At 42.5% G+C, this 16883-nt stretch overlaps 2 protein-coding genes across 6 annotated transcripts in view; one reads left to right on the top strand and one right to left on the bottom strand.

The window, feature by feature from the left end:
• Window positions 1-10959, bottom strand: LOC115121352 (ubiquitin-associated domain-containing protein 1-like). 4 transcript variants are annotated; one of them, XR_010465645.1, is made up of 13 exons: window positions 10519-10959; window positions 10022-10142; window positions 9681-9754; window positions 9358-9465; window positions 9083-9127; window positions 8880-8982; window positions 6465-6573; window positions 5953-6226; window positions 5566-5652; window positions 4954-5092; window positions 4692-4821; window positions 757-831; window positions 1-280 (listed from the first exon to the last, which is right to left on the bottom strand). XR_010465645.1 is itself a non-coding variant. In XM_029650414.2 (12 exons), exons 1-11 carry the CDS (start codon window positions 10654-10656, stop codon window positions 4706-4708), a joined length of 1314 nt encoding a protein of 437 aa, XP_029506274.1. In that variant the 5' UTR covers window positions 10657-10959; the 3' UTR covers window positions 1-686; window positions 4692-4705. The 4 variants fall into 4 exon arrangements, 3 of the variants coding, with proteins under 3 accessions (XP_029506274.1, XP_029506273.1, XP_029506275.1); XM_029650414.2 differs by lacking the exon at window positions 757-831 and having other exon boundaries at window positions 1-686; XM_029650413.2 differs by having other exon boundaries at window positions 1-831.
• Window positions 10960-14745: 3786 nt separating this feature from the next.
• The window catches only part of LOC115121349 (calmodulin-regulated spectrin-associated protein 1-B-like), a 35594-nt gene continuing 33456 nt past the window's right edge, over window positions 14746-16883 (top strand). For both annotated transcript variants that reach the window (XM_029650407.2, XM_029650408.2), the window contains exons 1-2: window positions 14746-14883; window positions 15846-16006. In XM_029650407.2, the coding sequence (XP_029506267.1) occupies window positions 15847-16006 (160 nt within the window). In that variant the 5' untranslated portion in view covers window positions 14746-14883; window position 15846. The remainder of the gene's footprint in view (window positions 14884-15845; window positions 16007-16883) is intronic.

The raw sequence follows: 16883 nt of genomic DNA on the forward strand, positions 1-16883 counted from the left end.
TTAAATTCAAAAGCGTTTAATTGGTACTACATTTGAGAAGTGATGTTACAAAGCTTTTCACATTTTCCACAGGTGAGAAGTGAACAAATGCACATGAATATGACCCGGAGTGAGAAACTAGATCAGGTCCCGGTTTCCCAAAAGCATCTTAAGACCACATTCATTGAACTTAGCCTTAAAGCTGCTATCAGCAGTAGACCCAATAAAAAGTGGCCTCCTCACCACTGGTTCAGGTAGAAAGCTGAGGGATCAAAGGGATTTGGCTGGAGAACTGTAAGGACTGATCATACATGATATCAAAATTAGAGTTTTAACAACATTTTGAGGCTATATAGTGTTTGTTTAAATGTTCATTGTTTACAAATACTGGTGTAAAACAAGCTTATATTTTGGTTCTGATGGGGTATGACAGTTAATCTAAGGTCGTGAGGCATTTATGAATTATATTATTCAAGAATTAATGGGTACATATCAACTTCTAAGTCCAAAAATGGATGCAGCAACTGCTGATTGCCCTAACCTTTGATGCTTGCAGATCTGAAACGGTCTGGATAGGCATAACCAGTGTAGTAGTGGTGGAGTTTCACCATATTGCCTACTCCTTACGTATCTGCAAACATGCTAAGGTCAGATCCACGTACTGGTTAGTACCAAGGGCGTAGGGTTAGGGAGCATATTGGGACCAACTGCAAGACAAGAGTTGGGCAAACTGAGAGGAGTAAATTAATGACCAGACAAATACCATATACCAAGTACCTGTGCTACTTGTCAGGTGTCAGTGCTGTTATCCAATCAACAGATAACAGAACGATCAGGTGCCAATGCTGTTACCTAATAAAAAAGACAACAGAACAGTGAGTGCTTTTACTTAATCAACAGAACTGTCAGGTGTCAGTGTTATTCCCTAATCAACAGAACTGTCAGGTGTTAGTGTTATTCCCTAATCAACAGAACTGTCAGGTGTCAGTGTTATTCCCTAATCAACAGAACTGTCAGGTGTCAGTGTTATTCCCTAATCAACATAACTGTCAGGTGTCAGTGTTGTTCCCTAATCAACAGAACTGTCAGGTGTCAGTGTTATTCCCTAATCAACAGAACTGTCAGGTGTCAGTGTTGTTCCCTAATCAACAGAACTGTCAGGTGTCAGTGTTATTCCCTAATCAACAGAACTGTCAGGTGTCAGTGTTATTCCCTAATCAACAGAACTGTCAGGTGTCGGCACTGCACACAACATGCAACCTGAGAACACTGCTTTAGTGAAGACACATTAAGCAGCACAGGCCAGTGATGTCAGATTTTTGCTTAATAAATGCTATTAGCGGTGCCATAGTAAAAATTTCAATATGTTTCAACATTAGATAACCTGCAGCATAGTCTGGGCTGGCTAATGCTAGAACAGAATGACATCCAGGCTATAGATTGTTTCACATCTATAAAAAAACACAGTCTCGTCGGTATGAAATGCATTGAGCACCTATGATACTTTCTCTCTCTCGTTAACAGGTCCACACTATCTAAGGGAGATTAAAAGTTCCCCCCATTTCAGGTAAACAAAGCACAGGATTCAAAAGAAAACAGCAACAGAAATGCTTTTAATGTAATTGTGATTTGAATGACAGTAGCCCCGAGGGCGAGGCTAGTCAGTTTAACAGAATGAGAGAGTATATTGCATAGGTTGTTAATACCGGACAGTATAGTATGGAAACCCAGTAAAAACAATCCAACTGCCAAGATGACTCTCACACACTAAAATACCCCTTATTAAGCACTGATCAAAGACCAATCTAGCCTTTCAGCTCCTGATGGCTGAAGTTTGTACTTAGAGTCTTCTACCTTTCAGTCTCTGCAGTTGGGAAATACATGATTTGATATTGGATTACTATGAAAAAACAAAAACGGTCCATGTTGTTATAACAAATAACACTAGCCATGATAGAAAACTTTGCCACAGCATCCTAGACCTGTATACAGAAAGGCAGCCAATGTCGTCTTCGCCCCCTCCATCTATACAAATGCTTTGAACATTCAAAAATGCTACATTGCTCGACAGATCCGTGACCTGCTAGTGAAAAACGTATTTTCTGAAAATGTGTATAGATCTATTTTGTAAAGAATTGTAATTCAATAACTTGAAGTGCAAATTTCAGATTCTCTAAAATGTAATATTAATAAGAGCAAGTAACTATTTTGGCTAAAATATAAATAAACACACAATTCAAGCAAATACTTCTCCATTAAAAAAACATTTAAATAATTGTCAAATATTGCATTTTACCAAACCATACTTAGTGACGCTCTGTTCAATAAGCCAGGTTATCATGGATCAGTTAAAGCCTTAAGTCAAATTGTTGCACAACAGGAGTAGAGATTTGCCTCATGGTGGCATAGCTAGAAAAAAACAGCCTCCCTGAGCAAAGTCACATCAACACTACAATTCAAATATTGAATAAAACACTCAAAGCTTGGCAAAACACACCATGCATCCTTCATGTTCTTCTTTTAGATTAAATTCACAATGAAAACAAAGTCTTTGTCCCAAATGGCACCGTAATCCCCAATAGTGCACTACTTTTAACTAGGACCCATAGGGCTCTGGTCAATACTAGTGCAATATTTAGGGAACGTGGTGCATTTGGGAAGCACACTAGAGCCCCATAAATCAGTCATATTGAATCATATGTAACAAAAGCAGTACTAGTGTTTCTGGGAAGTCACTTACTGTTATTATAAATGACTGTCAAAGGATATAGAATAAACATACAGCCCCACTAACCCATTGCATTTCACACATTCCTAACACTCCAATCAAATATGTATTCTAACAGGTCTACAAAACTCAAGTCCATCTATAGATTCTAGCTATTGCACAACAAGATACTGTATTATAGTTTGAACTGGTCTCTCTGGTGACAAGGCAAGTCATCTCACAGTCAATAATAAGTTCATGTTTTGGTTAAACAGCTCACATCTACTTTGCTCTCAAAAGTACAACGGCCCACCACTAGACTAGCAGTTTTACTTAGCTCAGTATACCACTGCATGTAAAATTCTTCAATGCATTGGCTTACATATTGATACCTAGTTTGCTTCATTGCAGGAAGGAATGATATACACCTTCGCATCACCTTTGAATCATTTATGTGATGTTCGTGGATCAAGCCTCAATTTCCCCTGAAACCTATCATACTGTATTCTGGTCCCAGATCTGTTGTTGCTCTTGTCAGCTCCATTACTCATTGTCAAGCCAAATATGGTTTGACACAATCAGAGACAATGAGTTGGCATGATGGCACAAACAGACTGGCACTCAGGCCAACCATACCACCCATTGGCAGAAAATGTATTTCTCAGGAGTTCCAGGAGTAATATTTTGCCTGCTGAAGTGAGCTGTGGTAAGAGTATTGAGAACAGGCGCAGAATCAGAGCACATTGAGAATTTATACATAGGTCTCGAGATAAAGCAGGACCAAAGACCATTATTACACAGACTTGACTTCACAGACACTAAAAAGACAGCTTATAATACTTTTCTAAAATAGGCAACAAAAAAGTAGCAGTTAAATAAATATTTGGGAGAAGCACAAAGAAAATGTCCTCCTTTACTTTTCCACATCTTTGAGTAGTGACTCACAGCAGGTTCCCAAAGTTGAACAGAGTGAAAGGTGAAGTGTCTGACCACCCACATCTACCTGGGGTGCATTCATTAGTGCCAGTGTAGTAAAACATTTTACAATGAAAACAAGAATTTCTATTGGACAAATTCAGATAGGCCCTTCCCCGTTTTAATCCATTTGCTTCCTACTTAATACACCCCTGTACCTCTAAACTCTACTGACGGTGATAAGCACAACCGTTGCCCTCTAACATCACCTGGGGCTTAATCATTCAGAAAGATGAACAGTAACAAAACGTTGAGATAAAAATACAACATTTAGAACATACATTCTTCTTTGTCAGAGAGAATCCATGTCAGTTCTATATGTTACATTTCTATCTAAATTTAAGTCATTTATTAGAATCTCTTATCCAGAGGGACTTACAGTAGTGAGGGCATACATTTCCATACTGTTACCCTGTGGGAATGTTGCAGATGGTGCCACACGGGAAACTCTGCAACATTCTGAACCTTTCAACCGTTTGAACACACCCCTGGCTAGTACTGAATCCTGGTTCCCTCGACACACAACAGTTAGGGTGCATGTTCACAGGCAGCCCTGTCTTCAACCAAATGATACGGACTTGACTGCTTGCCTGAAGTCATTCGCCTTTGATGAAATGTAGCAATTTAAGGAAACAAATGAAACTGTAATTGATATTTAAATATCGCAAAACATACAAAAGCTGATTTTAAAGTGTAAACATTGTTTTGATGCCTGATGGTCATTTTTTTTTGTACATGGATACATTTTAAATAAATCATGTAGGTCTTAACTATAAATTGTTCTTATTAAAATGTAAAAAACAACAATTCTTATAATTTTTATAATCATGTTAACATTGTTCTATTTTCTGTGGTATAAATAGATATATCTGTCACATCTCCATCTTCTGAACTCTTACATTTACACATCTTCTCCGGCTTTGACTTTTCAAGGCAAAAACAATACTCGTCACAGCCGTGCACACACACACACACACACACACGCACCTACATACAAATGCATACGCCTACACACAAAACGCACACACACCGTTTGTGCAGTGTCTACGTGCGGTTGAGTGTCTGGAAGATTCTGGAGATCTGCAGCATGACAGGCCCAGTCTCAGGGTCGTTCATCCACTGGGTGCTGTTCAGAGGGTTCTCCAACATGTCCTCAAACGCTGCATAAAGACAACAAGGGTTTTAGAGGCTAACCTGCTGTGTGACCCTACAGTACACACAACAGAAAACATAATCAAATGCTAACACATTAAAAAGCCCCTGTGTTTGTGTGTAACAGCTGTCGCTCCTACCCAGCAGTGTTTTGGGGTTGGTGAGGCCCAGCTGGACCACGGGGTTCTCCAGGATGGCCTGGAACAGAGGACTGTTGGTGTCGATGCCCTTATCCAGGTCCTCTGGAGACGGCTTCCTGTCCCCCAGCAGCCACTCACACTGCAGGATGACAACACGATAAGCAACCAGCAGCCACTCACTCTGCAAACACGTTAACCGATCAGCAACCACTTACTCACACAGAGGGACAACAAGATGTTTAGATCAGTTAGTCAACTCCTCTGAAACTAGGATGGTCAATAGAGAATCAGGTCTCTATCCCAATGACAACATGGCCAAAGGGCGTGAAAAGCAGTTAAATCATTCCTTCCTCTCTTGTATAAATTAATTTATTCTGCATCTAGAATGTCTCATTGAATACAAGACAAACGCATCATATAGATAGAGTGCTCCTGAAAGACCTAAGTGTCATATACTTCATGCTAGCAGATACCTATAGACTTCCAATCATTGCGCTAACGGTAGTTAGCATTGGCTCTCGAAACTCCCTCCAACTTCCTTCAAACTGGACAGACATAGAAATGGTATCCACGAATTCATCTGACTATGGGGAAGTATCCCATTAAACTTACCGCAGCGTCCTGTTGGTTGTTGTTGACTCTCAGAGCATCGACCACCTCCTTCTCATCGAAACCCATCTCCATTAAAGCAATGACTGCCTGCAGAGTTAGACAGCAAAGAGTCTACTCATTCATATGTGAGAGTTGACAGTTTATATAGTCAATACTTTCATTCCACAAGACATGTGTCATTCTAACAAGCTTTTGTAACAATATGATCAATAGAGTCTTATCACACCACGAGTCCAATAATCACAACACAGGTAGCATTCAGCAACCGAGTCCATAACTGAACGGCATCACATTACAAACACTTTGTGTAAGCTAGCTACATGTATCAGTGTTAGCTTGGTACATCCCAGGCCAGGCCAGGCCATTGGGACCCAAAGTGACACTCACCCGTGAGTCGGGCCTGAACTCTCTTTTCCTTCGGATTCTCTTGAAGATCTCAGTGAGCTCATCCTGCCTGGCTCCGGTGACAGCGTCGTCTGTGCTGGTCTGGGAGAGGGTGCGGAGGAGGCTGGGACGGAAGGCGGAGGCCGAGATAGAATGGACCAGGGGGGGAGCTGTTGCCCCTACTGCTCCTGGGGTGTCCTGGCCAGGCAGGGGGGTGTCCACCGTGGGGTCATCTACGTGCTCAATCAGCCACTCCATGGCCTGGGTCACCGACATGCTGCAGGATGGAGGCAGTGAAGGAGGGGCATGGTTAAAACTGTTGTTTCTGTAGTTTCACACTCTTCAGTTCAGATATGGCTCTCTTGTTGTGATTCAAACAACTGGCGATTCTGTATACACTTCACTGATATGACCACTGACCAGTAGCATGGACATAAGACTACACTCGTTGTGTCAGTGATTCTGGTATAGAGACTGACTCCTGCTGCCGCTAAGTATAATTGATTGTGACTCACTGATTGAGTCTGAGAGCTTTGATGGCTCTGCTCTCAGGGAATCCCATCTCAGTCAGCTGCTGAAGGGCCGTCTCATCCACCCGGTCCTCATCATCCTCATCCAGCATGGCTGACAATCACACACAGACACACATTGTTAGTGAACTGGAATAATAGTATAATACAGTTGTCACTCATGAACAGCCTTGGTCAGTATTCCAAAATTGTGTAGCTGGTCCGCACTCAAAAAGGAGATTCAAGGTTTCTTTTTAGTATTTATTTAATTTAGGGGTAGGTAGAGGGACAAATGTTTCAGCCTTAGTGTCATTCAAAAGTAACAATATATACTCTTTATATACAGAAGTATGTGAACACCCCTTCAAAATTTGTGGATTCGGCTATTTCAGCCACACCCGTTGCTGACAGGTGTATAACGTCGAGCACACAGCCATGCAATCTCCATTGACAAACATTGGCAGGAGAATGGCTTTAATGAAGAGCTCAGTGACTTTCAACGTGGCACTGTCATAGGATTCCACCTTTCCAACAAGTCAGTTCCTCAAATTTCTGCCCTGCTAAAGCTTCCCCGGTCAACTGTAAGTGCTGTTATTGTGAAGTGGAAACATCTATGAGCAGCAACGGCTCAGCCGTAATGCGGTAGGCCACAAGCTCACAGAACAGGACCGCAGACTGCTGAAGCGCATAGTGAGTAAAAATCATGTTCTCGGTTGCAACACTCACTACAGAGTTCCAAACTGCCTCTGGAAGCAACGCCAGCACAATAACTGTTCATAGGAAGCTTCATGAAATGTGATTCCATGGCCGAGCAGCCGCACACAAGCCTAAGATCACCATGCGCAATGCCAACCGCCAGCTGGAGTGGTGTACGCCACTGTACTCTGGAGCAGTGGAATCACGTTTCACCATCTGGCAGTTCGACGGAGAAATCTGGGTTTGGCGGATGCCAGGAGAACGCTACTTGCCTCGATGCATTGTGCCAACTGTAAAGTTTAGTGGAGGAGGAATAATGGTCTGGGGTGTTTTTCATGGTTTTGGGCTAGGCCCCTTAGTTCCAGTGAAGGGAAATCTTAACGCTACAGCATACAATGACATTCTAGACTATTCTGTACTTCCAACTTTGTGGCAACAGTTTGGGGAAGGCCCTTTCCTGTTTAAGCATGACAACGCCCCCGTGCACAAAACGAGGTCCATACAGAAATGGTTTGTTGAGATCAGTGTGGAAGAACTTGACTGGCCTGCACAGAGCCCTGACCTTAACTGCATCGAACACCTTTGGGATTAATTGGAACGCTGAATGCGAGTCAGGCATAATCGCCCAACATCAGTGCCTGACCTCACGAACGCTCTTGTGGCTGAAAGGAAGCAAGTCCCAGCAGCAATGTTGCAACACCTGGTGGAAAACCTTGCCAGAAGCATGGAGACTGTTATAGCAGCAAGGTGCGGACCAACTCCATTTTAATGCCCATGATGCTGCCACCCCCGTGCTTCACGGTTGGGATGGTGTACTTCAGCTTGCAAGCCTCCCCCTTTTCCCTCCAAACATAACGGTTGGTCAAACTGTTCTATTTTTGTTTCATCAGACCAGAGGACATTTCTCCAAAAAGCACAATCTTTGTCCCCATGTGCAGTTGCAAACCATAGGCTGGCATTTTTATGGCGGTTTTGGAGCAGTGGCCTTGCTGAGCGGCCTTTCAGGTTATGTCAATATTGGACTGGTGTCACTGTGGATATAGATACTTTTGTACCCGTTTCCTCCAGCATCTTCACAAGGTCATTTGCTGTTGTTCTGGGATTGATTTGCACTTCTCGCACCAAAGTACGTTCATCTCTAGGAGACAGAACGCGTCTCCTTCCTGAGCGGTAAGACGGCTGCGTGCTCCCATGGTGTTTATACTGGCGTACTATTGTTTGTACAGATGGAGGCAGTACCTTCAGGCGTTTGGAAATGGCTCCCAAGAATGAACCAGACTTGTGGAGGTCTACAGTTTTTATCTGAGGTCTTGGCTGATTTCTTTTGATTTTCCCATGATGTCAAGCAAAGAGGCACAGAGTTTGAAGGTAGGCCTTGAAATACATACACAGGTACACCTCCAATTAACTCAAATGATGTCAATTAGCCTATCAGAAGCTTCTAAAGCCATGACATAATTTTCTGGAATTTTCCAAGTTGTTTAAAGGCACAGTCAACTTAGTGTATGTAAACTTCTGACCCACTGGAATTGTGATACAGTGAATTATAAGTGAAATAATGTGTCTGTAAACAATTGCTGGAAAAATGTATTGTGTCATGCACAAAGTAGATGTCCTAACCGACTTTCCTAAACTATAGTTTGTTCACAAGAAATTTGTGGATTGGTTGAAAAACTAGTTTTAAGGCAAATGTTTTTGGAGTGTAACAGCATCTGCATGTTGTACCATTGGCCTTTTTGAAGAGCTCCACAGCATCAGGATTCAATGCGAGAAGCTTCTGGGCCACTTCAATGAGAGAGACAAGGATTTTCCTAAGTTCCGTCTGAAACTGAAGGAAAATGTACACACATGCACACATAAACAATAATTAATACTCAATTTTTTGGACTGAGGTTCATGTCATAACATTGAGAGCATTATCAACTTGCCAGGTCTCCCGTGGGAATGAGGTCTTCTGACCTCAATGGGATTTCCTAATTAAATAAAGGGTTACATAAACATAAAATCTTAGCACCAGAAATGTAGAACAGGCTTAATACGACAAACTTCACTCATTTTAACCTGCCTCTGATTATTGTGCAGACCCATGACATTCAGGACTAGTTGAATTTCAGTACAATAGTCAGTGGAACACTCCTCCAGTGCTTTGAACCACGCATTCGGCCAGATTATTTACAATAGTGTACAATCCTACTGTACATACGTCTCTGATGTTGTGCTGGGTGACAGTGCGGTCAGTGTGGCGGGTGGACAGACCAGCGGTGGCCTTCAGGATAGCTTCCTTATCTGGAGCCTTGTTATCTTGCTTCTTCTGACAGACAGGGAGGAATCACACAGACAATAATTCCAGACAGTACAAATAGTTAGATGTAAGAAGTTTGTTATATTACTTGTCCATGGTTCTATCCATATCAGCAATCTATTAAACATTTCAGTCTGATGAAGGGTGCCTATTTAGTTTCAGCGCTGAGTTAGATAACCCCACAAAACAATACAATTAAACGAGAGTAAATAAATCAGTTTTACCTTTTCCTCTGCAGATATATCCGCCATTTTCGGAGGGGGTGGCGGTGGTCTCTTCTTTATCAGTAGAAGTACATCTAAAACCGAAGGAATCACTGTAACTTCCTAGCATAATTTTTGTTGTTGTCTTGATTGTATATCGTTGTCGTTGAATTTTGTGTGACTGTCCTTGTCTATCAGTGTATCAGTGTTTTGTTGCTTGTCATGTTTTGTGTGGACCTCAGGAACAGTAGCTGCTGCTTCTGAAAAAGCTAATAGGGAGCCAAATAAACAAATAACACTCACTAAATGTTTGTGGTGAAAATGTAAACATTGAGACAACTTTGTGACCTCCATACGATTACCTTTATCTTTTAAATTTTCATCTGAAACTGTTTTTGTTTCCATGAGGATCCTCTCTGTGGCAGCATGGACAAGTTTGTGGTGTGTGAGTGTTTTGGGGTCTTCAAGACTTCCATGTACATACTGAAAAACAATCAAACCCCAACATTATCCCACAGGCAGGAACAATTAGCAGTACTTTTACCCTGGTAAAATACTAGCTAGTGTCATAAGCAGTTTGTAATTGGTCATGTAAAGGCTAGCTAGACTTACATCAATAGCCAGACTCATTTCGAAAGGTACCAATTATTTCTGCATTACACTAGGAGCATTGTGCCTAGTTTGCAGGTTTAGAGACTAGACAGCTTGCGAGCCAACTTGCTAAATTATAAATAGCAGTGTCTACCCAGTTACTATAAATACGGAACCACTGACAATTTGAAATGGGCCTGCAAACAGCTACAATTTCACCACGGGCAAACACCAATGAGCAAGCAGGAAAATAAACATACAAACATACATGTTTCAAGCACTTCTCTTTGAGTTTTTCAATAGTGGTATCCTCTGTAACTTCTTCCAACCACTCCGTACCCTCCATTGTACAAATATGGATTTTTAATATTTTTCCAGCGAATATCTTCTCTTCTTGCACAAACATAGCTGTAGCCTTGGCGTGTAGCTTGACAGCTACCAGTCCAGTGATGTTGGCTTGCTGTTACGGCTAGATTGCTAACGTTAGCGCGCTAACTGGCGTCTTCGAAAACCAGCGACAACAGTGCAAACGCCTGCACTTTTAATTTTCAGACCATTTTCAGACAGACTGGTCGTAATTTAACGAAATAGCAGTCTACTGACGTTATTTCGCTAAAAATATTTGTTTACTTTCCCTCAAGAGTCGAGCAGCCAGCCGAAGACCATATTTTGTTGGTAACGATTGACCTCTGAACCCAGGCAACGTAGTGTTGGCCCTGTGCATAGTGGGAGTTGTAGTTAAGTTTACGTCTTAAATCCTTCTTTGCAATATCCTTTTTTTGGATTTATACATTTCTAACCATTGATTCTTTAAGAATATAACTTATAAATGCCTTATGAGCTTAGTTTAACTGTTGAACCCGGCAATGAGGATCCCAAAAATCCAATGGCTACCCTGACAATTTGCATTGACCTCCTTTTTATTTGCACTGACTCTCTTGCACTGGCTCTATGCACATACACATACACACTCACACAAATACACACGTTCACAGTCTTCACATAGGCTGATGCTCATCTGTTTATTATCTATACTGCTTGCCTAGTAACTTTTACCTCTACCTGCATCAAATCAAATCAAATTGAATGAAATGAAATGCTTACCCACAAGCCCTTAACCAACAATACAGCTCAAGAAAGAGTTAAGAAAACATTTACTAAATGAACTAGTAAATAGGCTATATACAGGGGGTTCCGGTACAAGTCAATGTGCGGGGTTACAGGTTAGTCAAGTTATTTTGTACATGTAGGTAGAGGTAAAATGACTATGCATAGATAATAAACAGTAAATTTAAATAGTCCGGGTGGCCATTTTATTAATTGTTCAGCAGTCTTGGGGCTAGAAGCTGTTAAGGAGCCTTTTGGTCCTAGACTTGGCACTCCGGTACCGCTTGCCGTGTGTGAGCAGAGAGAACACTCTATGACTTGGGTGACTGGGGCCTTTGACAATTTTTTGGGCCTTCCTCTGACACCACCTAGTAAATAGGTCCTGGATGGTAGGAAGCTAGGCCCCAGTGATGTACTGGGCCGTACGCACTACCCTCTGTAGCGCCTTATGATCAGATGCTGAGCAGTTGCCATACCAGGTGGTGATGCAACCAGTCAGGATGCTCTCGATGGTGCAGCTGTAGAACATTTTGAGGATCTGGGGACCCATGCCAAATCTTTTCAATCTCCTAAGGGGAAAATGTGTTGTCGTGCCCTCTTCACGACTGTCTTGGTATGTGTGGACCATGATAGTTTGTTGGTGATGTGGAAACCAAGGAACTTGAAACTCTCAACCCGCTCCACTACAGCCACATCAACGTTAATGGGGGCCTGTTCGCCCTGCCTTTTCCTGTAGTCCACGATCAGCTCCTTTGTTGTGCTCCCATTGAGGGAGAGGTTGTTGTCCTGGCACCACACTGTCAGGTCTCTGACCTCCTCCCTATAGGCTGTCTCATCGTTGTCGGTGATCAGGCCTACCAGTGTTGTGTCGTCAGCAAACTTAATGATGGTGTCGGAGTCGTGTTTGGCCATGCAGTCGTGGGTGAAGATGGAGTACAGTGGGAGACTAAGCATGCACCCCTGAGGGGCCCCAGTGTTGAGGATCAGCGTGCAGATGTGTTGTTGCCTACCCTTACCACCTGGGGTCGGCCTGTCAGGAAGTCCAGGATCCAGTTGCAAAGGGAGGTGTTTCGTCCCATGGTCCTTAGCTTAGTGATGAGCTTTGTGGGCACTATGGTGTTGAACGCTGAGCTGTAGTCAGTGAAGAGCATTCTCACATAGGTGTTCCTTTTGTCCAGGTGGGAAAGGGCAGTGTGGAGTGAGATTGAGATTGCGTCATCTATGGATCTGTTGGGGCAGTATGAAAACTGGAGTGGGTCTAGTGTTTCCGAGATGATGGGGTTGATGTGAGCCATAACCAGACTTTAAAAGCACTTCATGGCTACCGACGTGAGTGCTACCGGTGGTAATCACTTAGGCAGGTTACCTTCGCTTCCTTGGGCATATGTACATAAACTCAGTAAAAAAAGAAACGTCCTCTCACTGTCAACTGCGTTTATTTTCAGCAAACTAAACATGTGTAAATATTTGTATGAACATAACAAGATTCAACAACTGAGACATAAACTGTTCCACAGACATGTGACTAACAGAAATGGAGTAATATGTTTCCCTGAACAAAGGGGGGGGGTCAAAATCTAAAGTAACAGTCAGTATCTGGTGTGGCCACCAGCTGCATTAAGTACTGCAGTGCATCTCCACTTCATGGACTGCACCAGATTTGCCAGTTCTTGCTGTGAGATGTTACCCCACTCTTCCACCAATGCACCTTCAAATTCCGGGACATTTCTGGGGGGAATGACCCTAGCCCTCACCCTCCAATCGAACAAGTCCCAAACGTGCCTTATGGGATTGAGATCCGGGCTCTCCGCTGGCCATGGCAGAACACTGACATTCCTGTCTTGCAGGAAATCACACACAGAACGAGCAGTATGGCTGGTGGCATTGTCATGCTGGAGGGTCATGTCGGGATGAGCCTGCAGGAAGGGTACCACATGAGGGAGGAGGATGTCTTCCCTGTAATGCACATCGTTGAGATTGCCTGCAATGACAACAAGCTCAGTCTGATGATGCTGTGACACACCGCCCCAGACCATGACGGACCCTACACCTCCAAATAGATCCCACTCCAGAGTACAGGCCTTGGTGTAACGCTCATTCCTTCGACGATAAATGTAAATCCGACCAACACCCCTGGTGAGACAAAACTGCGACTCGTCAGTGAAGAGCACTTTTTTCTGGTCCAGCGACGGTGTATGTGTATGTTTGTGTGTGTGTTGAGATGTCAGTTTAAGCACTGTACGTGTGAGTGTGTGGGTAGAGTCAAGTGTGTGTGCATTATGTCAATGCAAGAGAGTTAGTTAAAAAAAGGTTCAATGCAGGTAGTCTGGGTAGCCACTTGGTTAGCTATTTAGCAGCCTTGTTTAGCAGTCTTATGGCTTGGGGGTAGAAGCTGTTCAAGGTCCTGTTGGTTCCAGACTTGGTGCATCGGTATTGCTTGCTGTACGGTTACAGAGAGAACAGTCTATGGCTTTGACCATTTTTTGGTCCTTCCTCTGACATCGTCTGGTATTAAGGTCCTGGATGGCAAGCAGCTTGGCCCCAGTGATGTACTGGGTCGTACTCACTACCCTCTGTAACACCTTGTGGTCGGATGCACTGCAGTTGCCGTACCAAGTGGTGATGCAGCCAGTCAAGATGCTCTCAATTGTGCAGCTGTAGAACTTTCAAGATCTGAGGGCACATGCCATATCTTTTCAGACTCCTTAGAGGGAAGAGGCGATGTCATGCCCTCTTCACAACTGTGTGGGTGTCTGTGGACCATGTTAATTCCTTTGTGATGTGGAAACCGAGGAACATGAAGCTCTCCACCCGCTCCAGCGCAGCCCCATACATGCATCCATAGCTCTACCTATGAATTTGAGAGTGGTTACCGTTTATCCCATCCGGTAGCTTTATACAAAAAACAGAGGCTGGGAGACCGCTTAGTTCTTGCTTCAATTAAGCATTCTAGCTTTCACCTTGTAGTTTCAAACTCAATCAACTGTGAAACCGAAAACTAAAAGCATCACCACAAGAGGGAGATTTTCCACACTGAGGCAATCCCATTTTACTTTAGCATTCTTTTTTCAACAGGCCACCTAATTCAGTATACACTATGATTGATTGACTCATATGAAGTACTTATTAACGAATGCATCGTTTTTAATTAAACTGTTTCATTTAATTTCTTGAGAGTCCTCTCAAAAGAGAGCAAGTTGTTATGGTATGGGCACATGGGCTGGTTCATTTCTGATGAATTTTTGCAAACAAACATCTAACATAGTTTCATATACCTTCTTACGCCCTTCTTTTTTAATGAATGGTTACTTTGAATCTTGCTCTGGGTTGTGTGTATGTGGTTGCATGATAGTATTAGCATCCGCGCAGGCGCAGTGGTTAGCTACTTATGCTAACAGATAGACAGATAATTCGATTTATGGGAAAGCGCGGATACAGAGGTACATAAAGGTGCTTCTCACTAATACGTTAAATTCTTCGACCTAAAATGAGTAATCAAATTGAAGGATAAACCGGGAATAATCAGGTACGTTCCTGTCTTTCCTAAACTCTACATTTATGTCTGGCATTGGTAGTAAACGCTTATCCTGGGTTTCCCGTGGCGCGGTTGTCAGACAGGCCGCAAATTGGGTTTTGTTGCTGGGGAAGAGACCGTTCGTTCATCTCGCTGCTGCTACTACGATGTGGTGCTTGGGCTTTGCTTGGGCAATTGCATAACAAAGTCTATGTTACATTTTATACTGACCGATCTAAAGGGTTGATTTACGTTACATAGTGTTTTTTTCATGTATTTTCAAAAAAGACTGTTTGATTAAGTTAGTGAATGTCAGTTCGATTCATCCAGTTATTGTAACCTAGCATAAAAACGGGATTTGACTAGCTATCTGACTAGCCAGCTAACTGGATTAAAACAGACTTAAGTTAGCTGTGTTGGCCAAGGTGCTTTCTAACTTGGCCAGTAAGGCTATTTTGTAAATGTTGTACAACCCAGATTCAACGAAACAATCCAGTTTATTGTCAGTTAGCTAGCTAAAGTTAGCCACCTGTCTAATGAATGGGCGCCCAATGCTACGCTAGCTAACATGCAAGCATGAACCGGACTAGCTAGCTGGCTAAATTCTTCCATTTTACTTGTGGGTTAGTTAGCTGGTTAGTTAACAATTCCTCAATTGCTCGCTAGTAACTAACGTAATACTCGAATGAAATGACTATAGTCATTTAGTATAGTCACTTTAATAACTGACTCTGTACCGGTACCCCCCTGTATATAGCCTCGCTATTGTTATTTTACTGCAGCTCTTTAATTATTTGTTACTTTTATTGATATTTTTGTTGTTGTGTTTTTCTTAACTGCATTGCCAGATTAAGGGCTTGTAAAGTAAGCACTTCACTGTAAGGTCTACTACACCTGTTGTATTCGGGCATGTGACAAATACATTTTGATTTGTATGTTTCATACTGTGAATTTATGTGACATGTTTTTGTAAGGATGGATGTGGATCTGTGTGGTGGTGCGGATGGCACCCGAAGAAACATGGATTCAGCTGGTGAAGGGACAATAGAGATTGTTCCTTTGGAAATGTACGACTCGGCCAGAGCAAAAATAGATGCCAACCTGCGATGGCTGTTCGCCAAGGCATACAGCATTGGTAAGTTCTGTCTCTCTCACACACACACACACACACACACACACACACACACACACACACACACACACACACACAGAGAGAGAGGGACAATGAATTGGGTATTTAAAAGGTTCAATATAATGACCTGTCACAAAGCTACACAACTCCAATGCCTTGGTGCAAGTATTAACCCTTTGCTGTTCTCACACAGATACTTCAGGATTTTACCCTCTGCTGTGATTCAAAGCATTATGGAGATATATGTAGGTTTTTAATGACAAAGAAACACAACACTTCTCAAGGAAGACCCAGTTGCCCCATCTAGTGGCAGGGTTGGGCCCAAATGTTGTTAGACGGGAAATGTGTCTTTGTGTTCATCCACACCTCAGACTAACAGTCTGCAGTTGGGCTTGGCCTAATGAGCCCTTCTTGGAACAGGCCTTGATGGCAGAACCAAGCCGAATGGAATGTATTGTCTAGATTTTCTCAGTTATTATGCATCAAAATGCTTTGTGTACAGAGCTGACTGTGTCCCTGTATGACTTGGCAAATTATCTGATTGTTTTTGTGCAGTGGCCTTTCGCAGCACAGTGAGACTGGACTCAAAGGAAAACTGCTGAATAAATCCACTGACTGTCAGACTCATCATGTCATGGCAAATGCAGAGCAAGATATCAGTCCTTGTCACTCTTATCAAGAGTGTGACAGTTTTATTTTTTTATTTCACCTTTATTTATCTGTAATGATGTCAACATCATTAGACCAAACAATTACCTGGACTTTTGTAAAAAAGTTACTCTATTTTCTAAAATGTTCTAGGTTCTTCAGAGCAAAACAGTCAAGGTATTTTGATGTTTCTTGATTTTTGTATTGAAAGATTCCCATGTCTGTCACACTG

Source organism: Oncorhynchus nerka, linkage group LG13 (genome assembly GCF_034236695.1).
Source record: "Oncorhynchus nerka isolate Pitt River linkage group LG13, Oner_Uvic_2.0, whole genome shotgun sequence".
Classification (NCBI taxonomy): Eukaryota; Metazoa; Chordata; class Actinopteri; order Salmoniformes; family Salmonidae; genus Oncorhynchus; species Oncorhynchus nerka.